This window comes from Crinia signifera, chromosome 5 (assembly GCF_055691185.1).
Source record: "Crinia signifera chromosome 5, ASM5569118v1, whole genome shotgun sequence".
Lineage (NCBI taxonomy): Eukaryota > Metazoa > Chordata > Amphibia > Anura > Myobatrachidae > Crinia > Crinia signifera.
Window position 1 is genome coordinate 2,261,361 of NC_139221.1, and position 13,778 is coordinate 2,275,138.

The window sequence follows — 13,778 nt, forward strand, 5'->3', positions numbered from 1 at the left end:
CTATCCACCCGCTGAGCTGGCTTTCCCGGTCTCCCACCATGCGGACGTACAGGCCAGGACTGAACTCCCATCTATCTACCCTCTGAGCTGGCTTTCCCGGTCTCCCACCATATGGATGTACAGGCCAGGACTGAACTCCCATCTATCCACCCTCTGAGCTGGCTTTCCCGGTCTCCCACCATATGGATGTACAGGCCAGGACTGAACTCCCATCTATCCACCCTCTGAGCTGGCTTTCCCGGTCTCCCACCATATGGATGTACAGGCCAGGACTGAACTCCCATCTATCCACCCTCTGAGCTGGCTTTCCCGGTCTCCCACCATGCAGACGTACAGGCCAGGACTGAACTCCCATCTATCCACACGATGACCTGGCTTTCCCGGTCTCCCACCATGCGGATGTACAGGCCAGGACTGAACTCCCATCTATCCACCCTCTGAGCTGGCTTTCCCGGTCTCCCACCATACGGACGTACAGACCAGGACTGAACTCCCATCTATCCACCCGATGAGCTGGCTTTCCCGGTCTCCCACCATACGGACGTACAGACCAGGACTGAACTCCCATCTATCCACCCGCTGAGCTGGCTTTCCCGGTCTTCCACCATGCGGACATACAGGCCAGGACTGAACTCCCATCTATCCACCCGCTGAGCTGGCTTTCCCGGTCTCCCACCATACGGACGTACAGGCCAGGACTGAACTCTCATCTATCCACACGATGAGCTGGCTTTCCCGGTCTCCCACCATACGGACGTACAGGCCAGGACTGAACTCCCATCTATCCACCCGCTGAGCTGGCTTTCCCGGTCTCCCACCATGCGGACGTACAGGCCAGGACTGAACTCCCATCTATCCACACGATGAGCTGGCTTTCCCGGTCTCCCACCATACGGACGTACAGGCCAGGACTGAACTCCCATCTATCCACCCTCTGAGCTGGCTTTCCCGGTCTCCCACCATGCGGACGTACAGGCCAGGACTGGACTCCCTTCTATCCACCCTCTGAGCTGGCTATCCCGGTCTCCCACCATGCAGACGTACAGGCCAGGACTGAACTCCCATCTATCCACCCGCTGAGCTGGCTTTCCCGGTCTCCCACCATACGGATGTACAGGCCAGGACTGAACTCCCATTTATCCACCCTCTGAGCTGGCTTTCCCGGTCTCCCACCATGCGGACGTACAGGCCAGGACTGAACTCCCATCTATCCACCCTCTGAGCTGGCTTTCCCGGTCTCCCACCATGCGGAACGTACAGGCCAGGACTGAACTCCCATCTATCCACCCTCTGAGCTGGCTATCCCGGTCTCCCACCATGCGGATGTACAGGCCAGGACTGAACTCCCATCTATCCACCCACTGAGCTGGCTTTCCCCGGTCTCCCACCATACGGATGTACAGGCCAGGACTGAACTCCCATCTATCCACCCTCTGAGCTGGCTTTCCCGGTCTCCCACCATGCGGATGTACAGGGGCCAGGACTGAACTCCCATCTATCTACCCTCTGAGCTGGCTTTCCCGGTCTCCCACCATGCGGACGTACAGGCCAGGACTGAACTCCCATCTATCCACACGATGAGCTGGCTTTCCCGGTCTCCCACCATGCGGACGTACAGGCCAGGACTGAACTCCCATCTATCCACCCTCTGAGCTGGCTTTCCCGGTCTCCCACCATGCGGACGTACAGGCCAGGACTGAACTCCCATCTATCCACACGATGAGCTGGCTTTCCCGGTCTCCCACCATGCGGATGTACAGGGGCCAGGACTGAACTCCCATCTATCTACCCTCTGAGCTGGCTTTCCCGGTCTCCCACCATGCGGACGTACAGGCCAGGACTGAACTCCCATCTATCCACCCGCTGAGCTGGCTTTCCCGGTCTCCCACCATGCGGACGTACAGGCCAGGACTGAACTCCCATCTATCTACCCTCTGAGCTGGCTTTCCCGGTCTCCCACCATATGGATGTACAGGCCAGGACTGAACTCCCATCTATCCACCCTCTGAGCTGGCTTTCCCGGTCTCCCACCATGCAGACGTACAGGCCAGGACTGAACTCCCATCTATCCACACGATGACCTGGCTTTCCCGGTCTCCCACCATGCGGATGTACAGGCCAGGACTGAACTACCATCTATCTACCCTCTGAGCTGGCTTTCCCGGTCTCCCACCATATGGATGTACAGGCCAGGACTGAACTCCCATCTATCCACCCTCTGAGCTGGCTTTCCCGGTCTCCCACCATGCGGATGTACAGGGGCCAGGACTGAACTCCCATCTATCCACCCTCTGAGCTGGCTTTCCTGGTCTCCCACCAGGCAGATGTACAGGCCAGGACTGAACTCCCATCTATCCACACGATGACCTGGCTTTCCCGGTCTCCCACCATGCGGATGTACCGGGGCCAGGACTGAACTCCCATCTATCCACCCGCTAAGCTGGCTTTCCCGGTCTCCCACCATACGGATGTACAGGCCAGGACTGAACTCCCATCTATCCACACGATGAGCTGGCTTTCCCGGTCTCCCACCATGCGGATGTACAGGGGCCAGGACTGAACTCCCATCTATCCACCCTCTGAGCTGGCTTTCCCGGTCTCCCACCATACGGATGTACAGGCCAGGACTGAACTCCCATCTATCCACCCTCTGAGCTGGCTTTCCCGGTCTCCCACCATGCGGACGTACAGGCCAGGACTGAACTCCCATCTATCTACCCTCTGAGCTGGCTTTCCCGGTCTCCCACCATGCGGACGTACAGGCCAGGACTGAACTCCCATCTATCCACCCGCTGAGCTGGCTTTCCCGGTCTCCCACCAGGCGGACGTACAGGCCAGGACTGAACTCCCATCTATCCACCCTCTGAGCTGGCTTTCCCGGTCTCCCACCAGGCGGACGTACAGGCCAGGACTGAACTCCCATCTATCCACCCTCTGAGCTGGCTTTCCCGGTCTCCCACCATGCGGACGTACAGGCCAGGACTGAACTCCCATCTATCCACCCTCTGAGCTGGCTTTCCCGGTCTCCCACCATACGGATGTACAGGCCAGGACTGAACTCCCATCTATCCACACGATGAGCTGGCTTTCCCCGGTCTCCCACCATGCGGACGTACAGGCCAGGACTGAACTCTCATCTATCCACACAATGAGCTGGCTTTCCCGGTCTCCCACCATGCGGACGTACAGGCCAGGACTGAACTCCCATCTATCCACCCTCTGAGCTGGCTTTCCCGGTCTCCCACCATACGGATGTACAGGCCAGGACTGAACTCCCATCTATCCACACGATGAGCTGGCTTTCCCCGGTCTCCCACCATGCGGACGTACAGACCCGCATTGTGTAGGGGGTCTGGGGCTATGATATACCCATGCCACACAGGAAGCCGGTTCACTGCCCCAAAGCCCCGGTTTTGGTGTGCAGTGTACTCCCCCCTTCCCCCTCGCACAGCAGCCCAGGACTACAAAGGGTGTCTGAGGGATCAGCTATCCCTGAATGGACCTACCTGCAAAGAGTTTGTATGTTCTCCCCATGTTGGGTCTCCATACTGTTAGTGCTTGATTCTGGTTCACTCTCAAAAGCAAATTATCTCTTTAATGGACAAAACCATGCTGCACTGCAGGTGGGGCTGATTGTGGCCGGAGAGCCCGGCAAACAGGGTTAATAGCAGCCATAGCACTGAAGGGGTTAACTCTCCGTGCTTTGCCGTTATTCAGAACAAGGGCACTTGACATGATTAAACTGTATGAGTAGCACTGAGCTGGGACAGGACCCCTGCTGCAGTGCTGATGTAAGTTGTAGCCTGCAGCTGGGCACCAGGCACAGATTATATGTATTTATGAAATATATGTTTAGCACTGAGCTAGGACTGCATCATATATTGTGTATATTGTATTGAATATTGAGGAATGCATTCTGGACTTACAATGCACTTTGCACATTTCTGGAGGAAATTAGGAAATCTTGGTGATGAGGAAATGAAATGCTAAACAGCCTCCTCCTGGCAGAAGGTCTGTGAGTGTCCAAAACACAGCAGGTAGCAGGCTTTGTGTCTGAAGTCCTGTGTAAAGGTGTTAATAAGGAAACTTGTGTCTGTGATGGGTCACTGCACCCAGGCCATCCTGTGTGTGAGGTGTTGGTAATGCACAGACATTTGTGTTTCTTTGTGTAAACATGTCCAGGAGATAATCAAATGATCTCCACCTTCCAGGAAGTTAAATATTCTAAGGAAATTGGATTGAACCCTTTGACATGTAATCTGGATCTATTTATGACAGGAAAATGTCCCAATTGGCATATGAATGTAAATGCTTCAGGCATGTTCACCTCCTGCACAACGCTGATTGGGTGGGGAGAACAGGGTGTAATTACCCCCTGTGGTATGCTGTGTGGATTTTGGATAAAAAGGTACAAGTTTGCCTGTAAAACTATACTTCTGCCTGTATCTGAATGCTGTAACATCTGTATGCTGGGCCTCCTATGATAGATTAGATCTTTTCAGATCTATTGGCAATAAACCATCTTTTGCCCAAGACGACTACTTTCATCCTGCGACCAAAAGAATTACTGCAATAATTCCATTCTCCGGCTGTTCTGGGTACCAGTATCCAGCGTCTCAGAGTTCCACTCTGCCTACTACCGAAGCAGAGATCTTCGTGACCAGTGGGGAACCAAAAAGAGGGGGGGGGGGGGGAACAATCGCACTGGCAGTATTTATAAGGTAACCCCTTGTTTTCAATCAATATTCATAGACTTTATTATGTGGGGTGTGCTGTCACTTTAACTGTTATGTGCGTGACGCACTGTTAGGACAAGAAAAATTTATAAAATGTAACCTTTAATTGTTTATTTTAAGATTTGCGACATATAAAAACAGATTTGCCAAGGAGGCAAAGAGGAAGAAACAAAGTGTTTTTAAAAGAGGGGATATAGATCCTCTCAAATTGAACCCCAATGTCCTGTTCCCAGTATAATTGCTAGATTAGGTGCGTGTTGCTGTAAATCTTACAGTGTGTACCCACTCATAAAATGAACAGATCTGTTACAATTTTCACTTAAAAACTAATATTAAACAAAAGTAACTTAAGTGAAAATTGTAACAGATCTGTTCATTTTATGAGTGGGTACACATTGTAAGATTTACAGCAACACGCACCTAATCTAGCAATTATACTGGCCGCAGGACATTAGGGTTCAATTTGAGAGGATCTATATCCCCTCTTTTAAAAACACTTTGTTTCTTCCTATTTGGCAATTGTTTTTATATGTCGCAAATCTTAAAATAAACAATTAAAGGTTAAATTTTATAAATTTTTCTTGTCCTAACAGTGCGTCACGCACATAAGTCTTTCTTCTCTTCCTTTGTTATTGCCCAGTAGGGAACCAACCAACGCCAGTCGGGGGGGTTGCAGCGGCATGTCGACGCACACACTCCAGCGGGTAGTATTCAGGTGCCAGCATTTGGGCCTGAGTCTGTATCCGTGGTTCCAGACGCCACGTACTAGGAGTCTGGTGGTGGCAGTGATATCCCCGCCCACTGCGTAGTAGGCAGAGTCAGTAACAGGCGGTTGCTGATGGTAACAGGGAATCCCCTATTGGCCAGGTCCCGTGAGACCAGGAACCGCTATCTGTGGACCGAAGGGCGTAGCCAGAGCGTAGGGGTAGGCGTCCAGTCACACTGATGATGCAACATGTCAAGTAGTATGTATAGCTGGACATAGACACTGCACATCCAAGTGGCCTGAGAGACCCCTGGACCAGTACGCTAACTTAAAATACATCCCAAACGTAGATGCCCCAGCATGACCCACTTATACTATAATCTCTGCTTTATTATGTGATCGGATTGTGTCATCTCCTTCCCCTGGTGCCTTTAATACTCCTGCACTATATTATGCTGGAATTGTGTGTCAGGGCCCCTGTCCCGTATACAGCCAGAAAATACAGCTTTCTCATCACAGGATCAGTGAATTATTAACCCTTTGTCATGCACCAACACTCCATGTTTATTTGAGTTTGGCGAGCAGCGTGACCCCACTGGTTCCTCTCCCCATTACTATTACACAGGACATACAGCACAGCACACAGGTAGAATAACATGTTACACTGACACGCTCAATGTATGTGCTCATGGCACAAGTATGTAAAGACAGAAAGCATTACAATCTCATTTAACAAACTTTAAAAGAAAAAGGAGATTAGACATGAAAGACGGAACAGATGGCTCATGATGGAGACAGAGGCATGCAATCAGAACTACGGAGCCACAACTCTACCAGGGGCCACACCCCTAACCATCATGTATAAATAGACAGTGCCGAAGGTTAGGGATGGGCGCGTGCGGTTAGCGCAGTACAAGGAATACAATGGCAGTTACTGGCGATCACCTATGCTTCTCTCTTAGCACCAAGAAGTCCAGCTTGTCTATGAGGTGGGATTAGCCCTCAGCAGATGGAGCATTCCTATATAATCATTATCTTTGGAAAAGGGGTGGTCGGAAAGAAGCCCATGTGTCCACTGGCGGCACCAGCTCTCACATCATGGCGCGCAGTGCCAGGTGACTGTCCGGAGTGTGGGTCCTCTGGTGGATAAGGAGGTGGGAACTTTGGCGGAAGCTCTTTCCACATTCTGCACAGGTATAGGGCCGCTCACCCGTATGAACCCTTTGGTGCGTCACCAGTGAGGAGTTGCGGCTGAAACATTTGCCACATTCGTTACACACAAATGGCTTCTCGCCGGTGTGGATTCGCTGATGGATGACGAGGTAAGAGCTCTGGCTGAAACTCTTGCCGCACTCCTTACAGGTGTAACGCTTCTCTCCACGGTGGACTCTGTGGTGACGGTTGTAGTCAGAGCTGTGTATAAAGCCCTTCCCACACTCCATGCAGGTGTAGGGCTTCTCCCCGGTGTGTGTCCGCTGGTGAGTGACCAGGGTAGAATTGCAACTGAAACTTTTACCACAGCGCAAGCACGTGTACGGTTTCTCACCAGTGTGAATTCTCTGGTGTGTCACCAGCTGAGAGCTTCTTCGAAAACACTTCCCACAATCGGTACAACTAAAAGGCTTCTCCCCCGTGTGGGTCCTCTTGTGCCGCAGATAGGCAGACTTATACCGGCTAGTCTTCCCACACTCCACACAAATATACTTTTTGTCCTTGGAGTCTGTGTCCTGCAAGATTTTAATGGCTTTAAATGCCTTTAAGCGCTGGTCTGAGGAGTGTGAGCGACCTCTGGGGGAGGCCAAATTGTCCCCATGAACTTCAAAAGGAATTTCTTCGTTGGCAAAGGCATAAGAGCTCTCTGCCATCTGAAATCCAACGTCTTCTTCAACTCTGGACTCTCTGCGAGAGGACTCCCGCTCACTGGCCAGATTCTGGAGATGAGCTATGATGTTAGACAGCTTGCTCGCACCTTTACTGCTGGGACCAGGTCTTACTGGGATGCTGAAGGGGGGACTGTCTTTCTCCTCACTCTCCTCGCCGGCAGCAGACTGGGAAATGTCATCATCGTCGTCATGACAGTCTAATAGCACCCCACACTGCTCTATGTATAAAGTGTTTTCATCTTCTGTACCATTCATCGGCCCAAAAGCATCTGTGGAACAAGGAGAGAAAGTGCAACTATCATTCTATTAAAGTAAGCAGAGGGGTTGGTCTCTTCACTATCTCCCCCCTGCCCTCTCATCTCTCCACTAACACTGCTGCCTGCCCTCTCATCACCCCACTAACTCCTCTCCCCGCCCTCTCATCTCTCCACTAACTCCTTTCCCCGCCCTCTCATCTCTCCACTAACTCCTCTCCCCGCCCTCTCATCTCTCCACTAACTCCTCTCCCTACCCGCTTATCTCTCCACTAACTCCTCTCCCTGCCCTCTCATCTCTCCACTAACACAGCTGCCTGCCCTCTCATCTCTCCACTAACACCGCTACCTGCCCTCTCATCTCTCCACTAACACCGCTGCCTGCCCTCTCATCTCTCCACTAACACCACTGCCTGCCCTCTCATCTCTCCACTAACCTCTCATCTCTCCACTAACACTGCTGCCTGCCCTCTCATCTCTTCCTGCCCTCTCATCACCCCACTAACTCCTCTCCCTACCCGCTCATCTCTCCGCTAACTCCTCTCCCTGCCCTCTCATCTCTCCACTAACTCCTCTCCCTGCCCTCTCATCTCTCCACTAACTCCTCTCCCTGTCCTCTCATCTCTCCACTAACACCGCTGCCTGCCCTCTCATCTCTCCACTAACACAGCTGCCTGCCCTCTCATCTCTTCACTAACTTCTCTCCCTGCCCTCTCATCTCTCAAATAACACCGCTGCCTGGCCTCTCATCACCCCACTAACTCCTCTCCCTGCCCTCACATCTCTCGACTAACATCTCTCCCTGTCTTATCTCTTTCATCGGCCCAAAAGCATCTGTGGGACAAAGAGAGAAGTGCAACTATCATTCTACTAAAGTAAGCAGAGGGGTTGGACTCTTTACTATCTCCCCCCTGCCCTCTCATCTCTCCACTAACACCGATGCCTGCCCTCTCATCTCTCCCTGCCCTCTCATCACCCCACTAACTCCTCTCCCTGCCCTACCATCACCCCACTAACTCCTCTCCCTGCCCTCTCATCTCTCCACTAACTCCTCTCCCCGCCCTCTCATCTCTCCACTAACTCCTCTCCCTACCCGCTTATCTCTTCACTAACTCCTCTCCCTGCCCTCTCATCTCTCCACTATCTCCCCCCTGCCCTCTTATCTCTCCACTAACTCCTGCTGCCTGCCCTCTCATCACCCCACTAACTCCTCTCCCCGCCCTCTCATCTCTCCACTAACTCCTCTCCCTACCCGCTTATCTCTCCACTAACTCCTCTCCCTGCCCTCTCATCTCTCCACTATCTCCTCTCCCTGTCCTCTCATCTCTCCACTAACACCGCTGCCTGCCCTCTCATCTCTCCACTAACACCGCTGCCTGCCCTCTCATCTCTCCACTAACACCGCTGCCTGCCCTCTCATCTCTCCTCTAACACCACTGTCTGCCCTCTCATCTCTCCACTAACTTCTCTCCCTGCCCTCTCATCTCCCCACTAACTTCTCTCCCTGCCCTCTCATCTCTCCACTAACACCGCTGCCTGCCCTCTCATCTCTCCACTAACACCGCTGCCTGCCCTCTCATCTCTCCACTAACACCGCTGCCTGCCCTCTCATCTCTCCTCTAACACCACTGTCTGCCCTCACATCTCTCCACTAACTTCTCTCCCTGCCCTCTCATCTCCCCACTAACTTCTCTCCCTGCCCTCTCATCTCTCCACTAACACTGCTGCCTGCCCTCTCATCACCCCACTAACTCCTCTCCCTACCCGCTCATCTCTCCACTAACTCCTCTTCCCTGCCCTCTCATCTCTCCACTAACACCGCTGCCTGCCCTCTCATCTCTCCACTAACACAGCTGCCTGCCCTCTCATCTCTCCACTAACTTCTCCCCTTGCCCTCTCATCTTTCAACTAACACCGCTGCCTTTCATCACCCCACTAACTCCTCTCCCTGCCCTCTCATCTCTCCACTAACTTCTCTCCCTGCCCTCTCATCTCTCAAATAACACCGCTGCCTGCCCTCTCATCACCCCACTAACTCCTCTCCCTGCCCTCTCATCTCTCAACTAACTTCTCTCCCTGCCCTCACATCTCTCGACTAACACCTCTCCCTGTCTTATCTCTTTCATCGGCCCAAAAGCATCTGTGGGACAAAGAGAGAAAGTGCAACTATCATTCTACTAAAGTAAGCAGAGGGGTTGGACTCTTCACTATCTCCCCCCTGCCCTCTCATCTCTCCACTAACACCGCTGCCTGCCCTCTCTTCTCTCCATTAACTCCTCTCCCTGCCCTCTCATCTCTCCACTAACACCGCTGCCTGCCCTCTCATCTCTCCCTGCTCTCTCATCACTCAACTAACTCCTCTCCCTGCCCTACCATCACCCCACTAACTCCTCTCCCTGCCCTCTCATCTCTCCATTAACTCCTCTCCCTGCCCTCTCATCTCTCCACTAACACCGCTGCCTGCCCTCTCATCTCTCTATGCCCTCTCATCACCCCACTAACTCTGCCTGCCCTCTCATCTCTCCACTAACACCGCTGCCTGCCCTCACATGACCCCACTAACTCCTCTCCCTGCCCTCTCATCTCTCAACTAACACCGGTGCCTGCCCTCTCATCACCCCACTAACTCCTCTCCCTGCCCTCTCATCACCCCACTAACTACTCTCCCTGCCCTCTCATCTCTCAACTAACACCACTGCCTGCCCTCTCATCTCTCCACTAACTTCTCTCCCTGCCCTCTCATCTCTCCCCTAACTCCTCTCCTTACCCGCTTATCTCTCCACTAACTACTCTCCCTGCCCTTTCATCTCTCCACTATCTCCTCTCCCTGTCCTCTCATCTCTCCACTAACACCGCTGCCTGCCCTCATCTCTCCACTAACACCGCTGCCTGCCCTCTCATCTCTCCACTAACACCACTGCCTGCCCTCTCATCTCTCCACTAACACTGCTGCCTGCCCTCATCTTACTGCCCTCTCATCACCCCACTAACTCCTCTCCCTGCCCTCTCATCTCTCCACTAACTCCTCTCCCTGCCCTCTCATCTCTCCACTAACTCCTCTCCCTGTCCTTTCATCTCTCCACTAACACCGCTGCCTGCCCTCTCATCTCTCCACTAACACAGCTGCCTGCCTTCTCATCTCTCCACTAACTTCTCCCCCTGCCCTCTCATCTTTCAACTAACACCGCTGACTGCCCTCATCACCCCACTAACTCCTCTCCCTGCCCTCTCATCTCTCCACTAACTTCTCTCCCTGCCCTCTCATCTCTCAACTAACACTGCTGCCTGCCCTCTCATCACCCCACTAACTCCTCTCCCTGCCCTCTCATCTCTCAACTAACTTCTCTCCCTGCCCTCACATCTCTCGACTAACACCTCTCCCTGGGCGAGATGTATCAAAAGGAAAATGCGGTAAAACCCCGCATTTTCCAATGTATCAAAAATGATACCGCAGGGCAGGGTAGCGCCACCTTTGGGTGGCGATACCCTATAGAAGCCTATGGGCTTCTTTTCGCCGCCCGCCGACGCAAACCCGCCGCCTCGCCGACCCCCCCCTCTGGCTTACCTTCCTGAAGGGTCCTCCTGGACCCCGGAAGGTAAACCCCTCCTCCCCCTAGTGAAGCAGCCAGACATCCTTCCGGCTGCAGGGGGGAGGAGGAAGCGCCGGGGACAGCAATGAAGGCGTGAGGGGAGAGCGTGGCGGCAGGGAGGTGACGGAGACCCCCCGCATACCACATTACAGGTATCGCAAGGGGCCTCCGTCACGGCACCGCGATGCCAGCCGCATATGTTAGTACATATGCGGCAGCATCGCGGCGGGGGGGCGGCAATGTATTTTAATACATCCCGCCCCTAGTCTTATCTCTTTCATCGGCCCAAAAGCATCTGTGGGACAAAGAGAGAAAGTGCCACTATACTAACTCCTCTCCCTGACCTCTCATCTCTCCATTAACTCCTCTCCCTGCCCTCTCATCTCTCCACTAACTCCTCTCCCTGCCCTCTCATCTCTCCACTAACTCCTCTCCCTGCCCTCTTATCTCTCCACTAACTCCTCTCCCTGCCCCCTCATCTCTCAACTAACACCGCTGCCTGCCCTCATCACCCCACTAACTTCTATCCCTGCCCATTAATCTCTCCACTAACTTCTCTCCCTGCCCTCTCAACTAACACCACTGCCTGCCCTCTCATCTCTCCACTAACTCCTGTCCCTGCCCCCTCATCTCTCAACTAACACCGCTGCCTGCTCTCACATCACCCCACTAACTCCTCTCCCTGCCCTCTCATCTCTCCACTAACTTCTCTCCCTGCCCTCACATCTCTCCACTAACACCATTGCCTGCTCTCACATCACCCCACTAACTCCTCTCCCTGCCCTCTCATCTCTCAACTAACACCGCTGCCTGGCCTCTCATCACCCCACTAACTCATCTCCCTGCCCTCTCAACTAACACCGCTGCCTGCCCTCTCATCACCCCACTAACACCTCTCCCTGCCCTCTCATCTCTCCACTAACTCCTCTCCCTGCCCTCTCATCTCTCCATTAACTCCTCTCCCTGCCCTCTCATCTCTCCACTAACTCCTCTCCCTGCCCTCACATCTCTCCACTAACTCCTCTCCCTGCCCTCTCATCTCTCCACTAACTTTTCTCACTGCCCTCTCATCTCTCCACTAACACCGCTGCCTGCCCTCATCTCTCCACTAACACCGCTGCCTGCCCTCTCATCTCTCCACTAACTTCTCTCCCTGCCCTCTCATCTCTCCACTAACTTCTCTCCCTGCCTCTCATCTCTCCACTAACTTCTCTCCCTGCACCCTATTCTCTCAACTAACACCGCTGCCTGCCCTCTCATCACCCCACTAACTTCTCTCCCTGCCCTCACATCTCTACTAACACCTCTCCCTGTCTTCTCATCTCTCCACTAACACCGCTGCCTGCCCTCTCATCTCTCCACTAACTCCTCTCCCTGCCCTCTCATCACCCCACTAACACCTCTCCCTGTCTTCTCATCTATCCACTAACACCGCTGCCTGCCCTCTCATCTCTCCATTAACACCGCTGCCTGCCCTCATCTCTCCACTAACACCGCTGCCTGCCCTCTCATCTCTCCACTAACTTCTCTCCCTGCCATCTCATCTCTCCACTAACTTCTCTCCCTGCCCTCTCATCTCTCCACTAACTTTTCTCCCTGCCCTCTCATCTCTCCACTAACTTCTCTCCCTGCCCTCATCTCTCCACTAACTTCTCTCCCTGCCCTCTCATCTCTCCACTAACTTCTCTCCATGCAATCTCATCTCTCCACTAACTTCTCTCCCTGCCCTCTCATCTCTCCACTAACTTCTCTCCCTGCCCTCTCATCTCTCCACTAACTTCTCTCCCTGCCCTCTCATCTCTCCACTAACTTCTCTCCCTGCCCTCTCATCTCTCCACTAACACCACTGCCTGCCCTCTCATCTCTCCACTAACACCGCTGCCTGCCCTCTCATCTCTCCACTAACATCTCTGCCTCACCTCTCCCCACTAACACCTCTGCCCTATTCTCTCCACTAACTCCTCCCCTGCCCTCTAATCTCTCCACTAACACCTCTGTCCTCTCATCTCTCCACTAACACTGCTGCCTGCCCTCTCATCTCTCCACTAACACCTCTGCCTGCCCTCTCATCTCTCCACTTACTCCTCTCCCTGTCCTCTCATCACCCCACTAACTCCTCTCCCTGCCCTCTCATCTCTCCACTAACTTCTCTCCCTGGCTCTCATCTCTCCACTAACTTCTCTCCCTGCACCCTATTCTCTCAACTAACACCGCTGCCTGCCCTCTCATCACCCCACTAACTTCTCTCCCTGCCCTCACATCTCGACTAACACCTCTCCCTGCCTTCTCATCTCTCCACTAACACCGCTGCCTGCCCTCTCATCTCTCCACTAACTCCTCTCCCTGCCCTCTCGTCACCCCACTAACACCTCTCCCTGTCTTCTCATCTCTCCACTAACACCGCTGCCTGCCCTCTCATCTCTCCATTAACACCGCTGCCTGCCCTCTCATCTCTCCACTAACACCGCTGCCTGCCCTCTCATCTCTCCACTAACTTCTCTCCCTGCCATCTCATCTCTCCACTAACTTCTCTCCATGCCCTCTCATCTCTCCACTAACTTCTCTCCCTGCCCTCTCGTCTCTTCACTAACTTCTCTCCCTGCCCTCTC

At 53.4% G+C, this 13,778-nt stretch overlaps 1 protein-coding gene across 9 annotated transcripts in view; it reads right to left on the bottom strand.

Moving 5' to 3' along the window:
- Positions 1-6,165: 6,165 nt before the first annotated feature.
- The window catches only part of LOC146079851 (uncharacterized), a 109,611-nt gene continuing 101,998 nt past the window's right edge, over positions 6,166-13,778 (bottom strand). For 7 of the 9 annotated variants that reach the window (XM_083186506.1, XM_083186508.1, XM_083186505.1 and 4 more), the window contains one exon: positions 6,166-7,594. In XM_083186506.1, coding sequence (XP_083042632.1) covers positions 6,534-7,594 — 1,061 coding nt within the window. In that variant the 3' untranslated portion in view covers positions 6,166-6,533. Of the gene's footprint in view, positions 7,595-11,445; positions 11,465-13,778 lie in introns of those variants that run through there. The other 2 variants (XR_014474756.1, XR_014474758.1) reach the window with 2 other exon arrangements.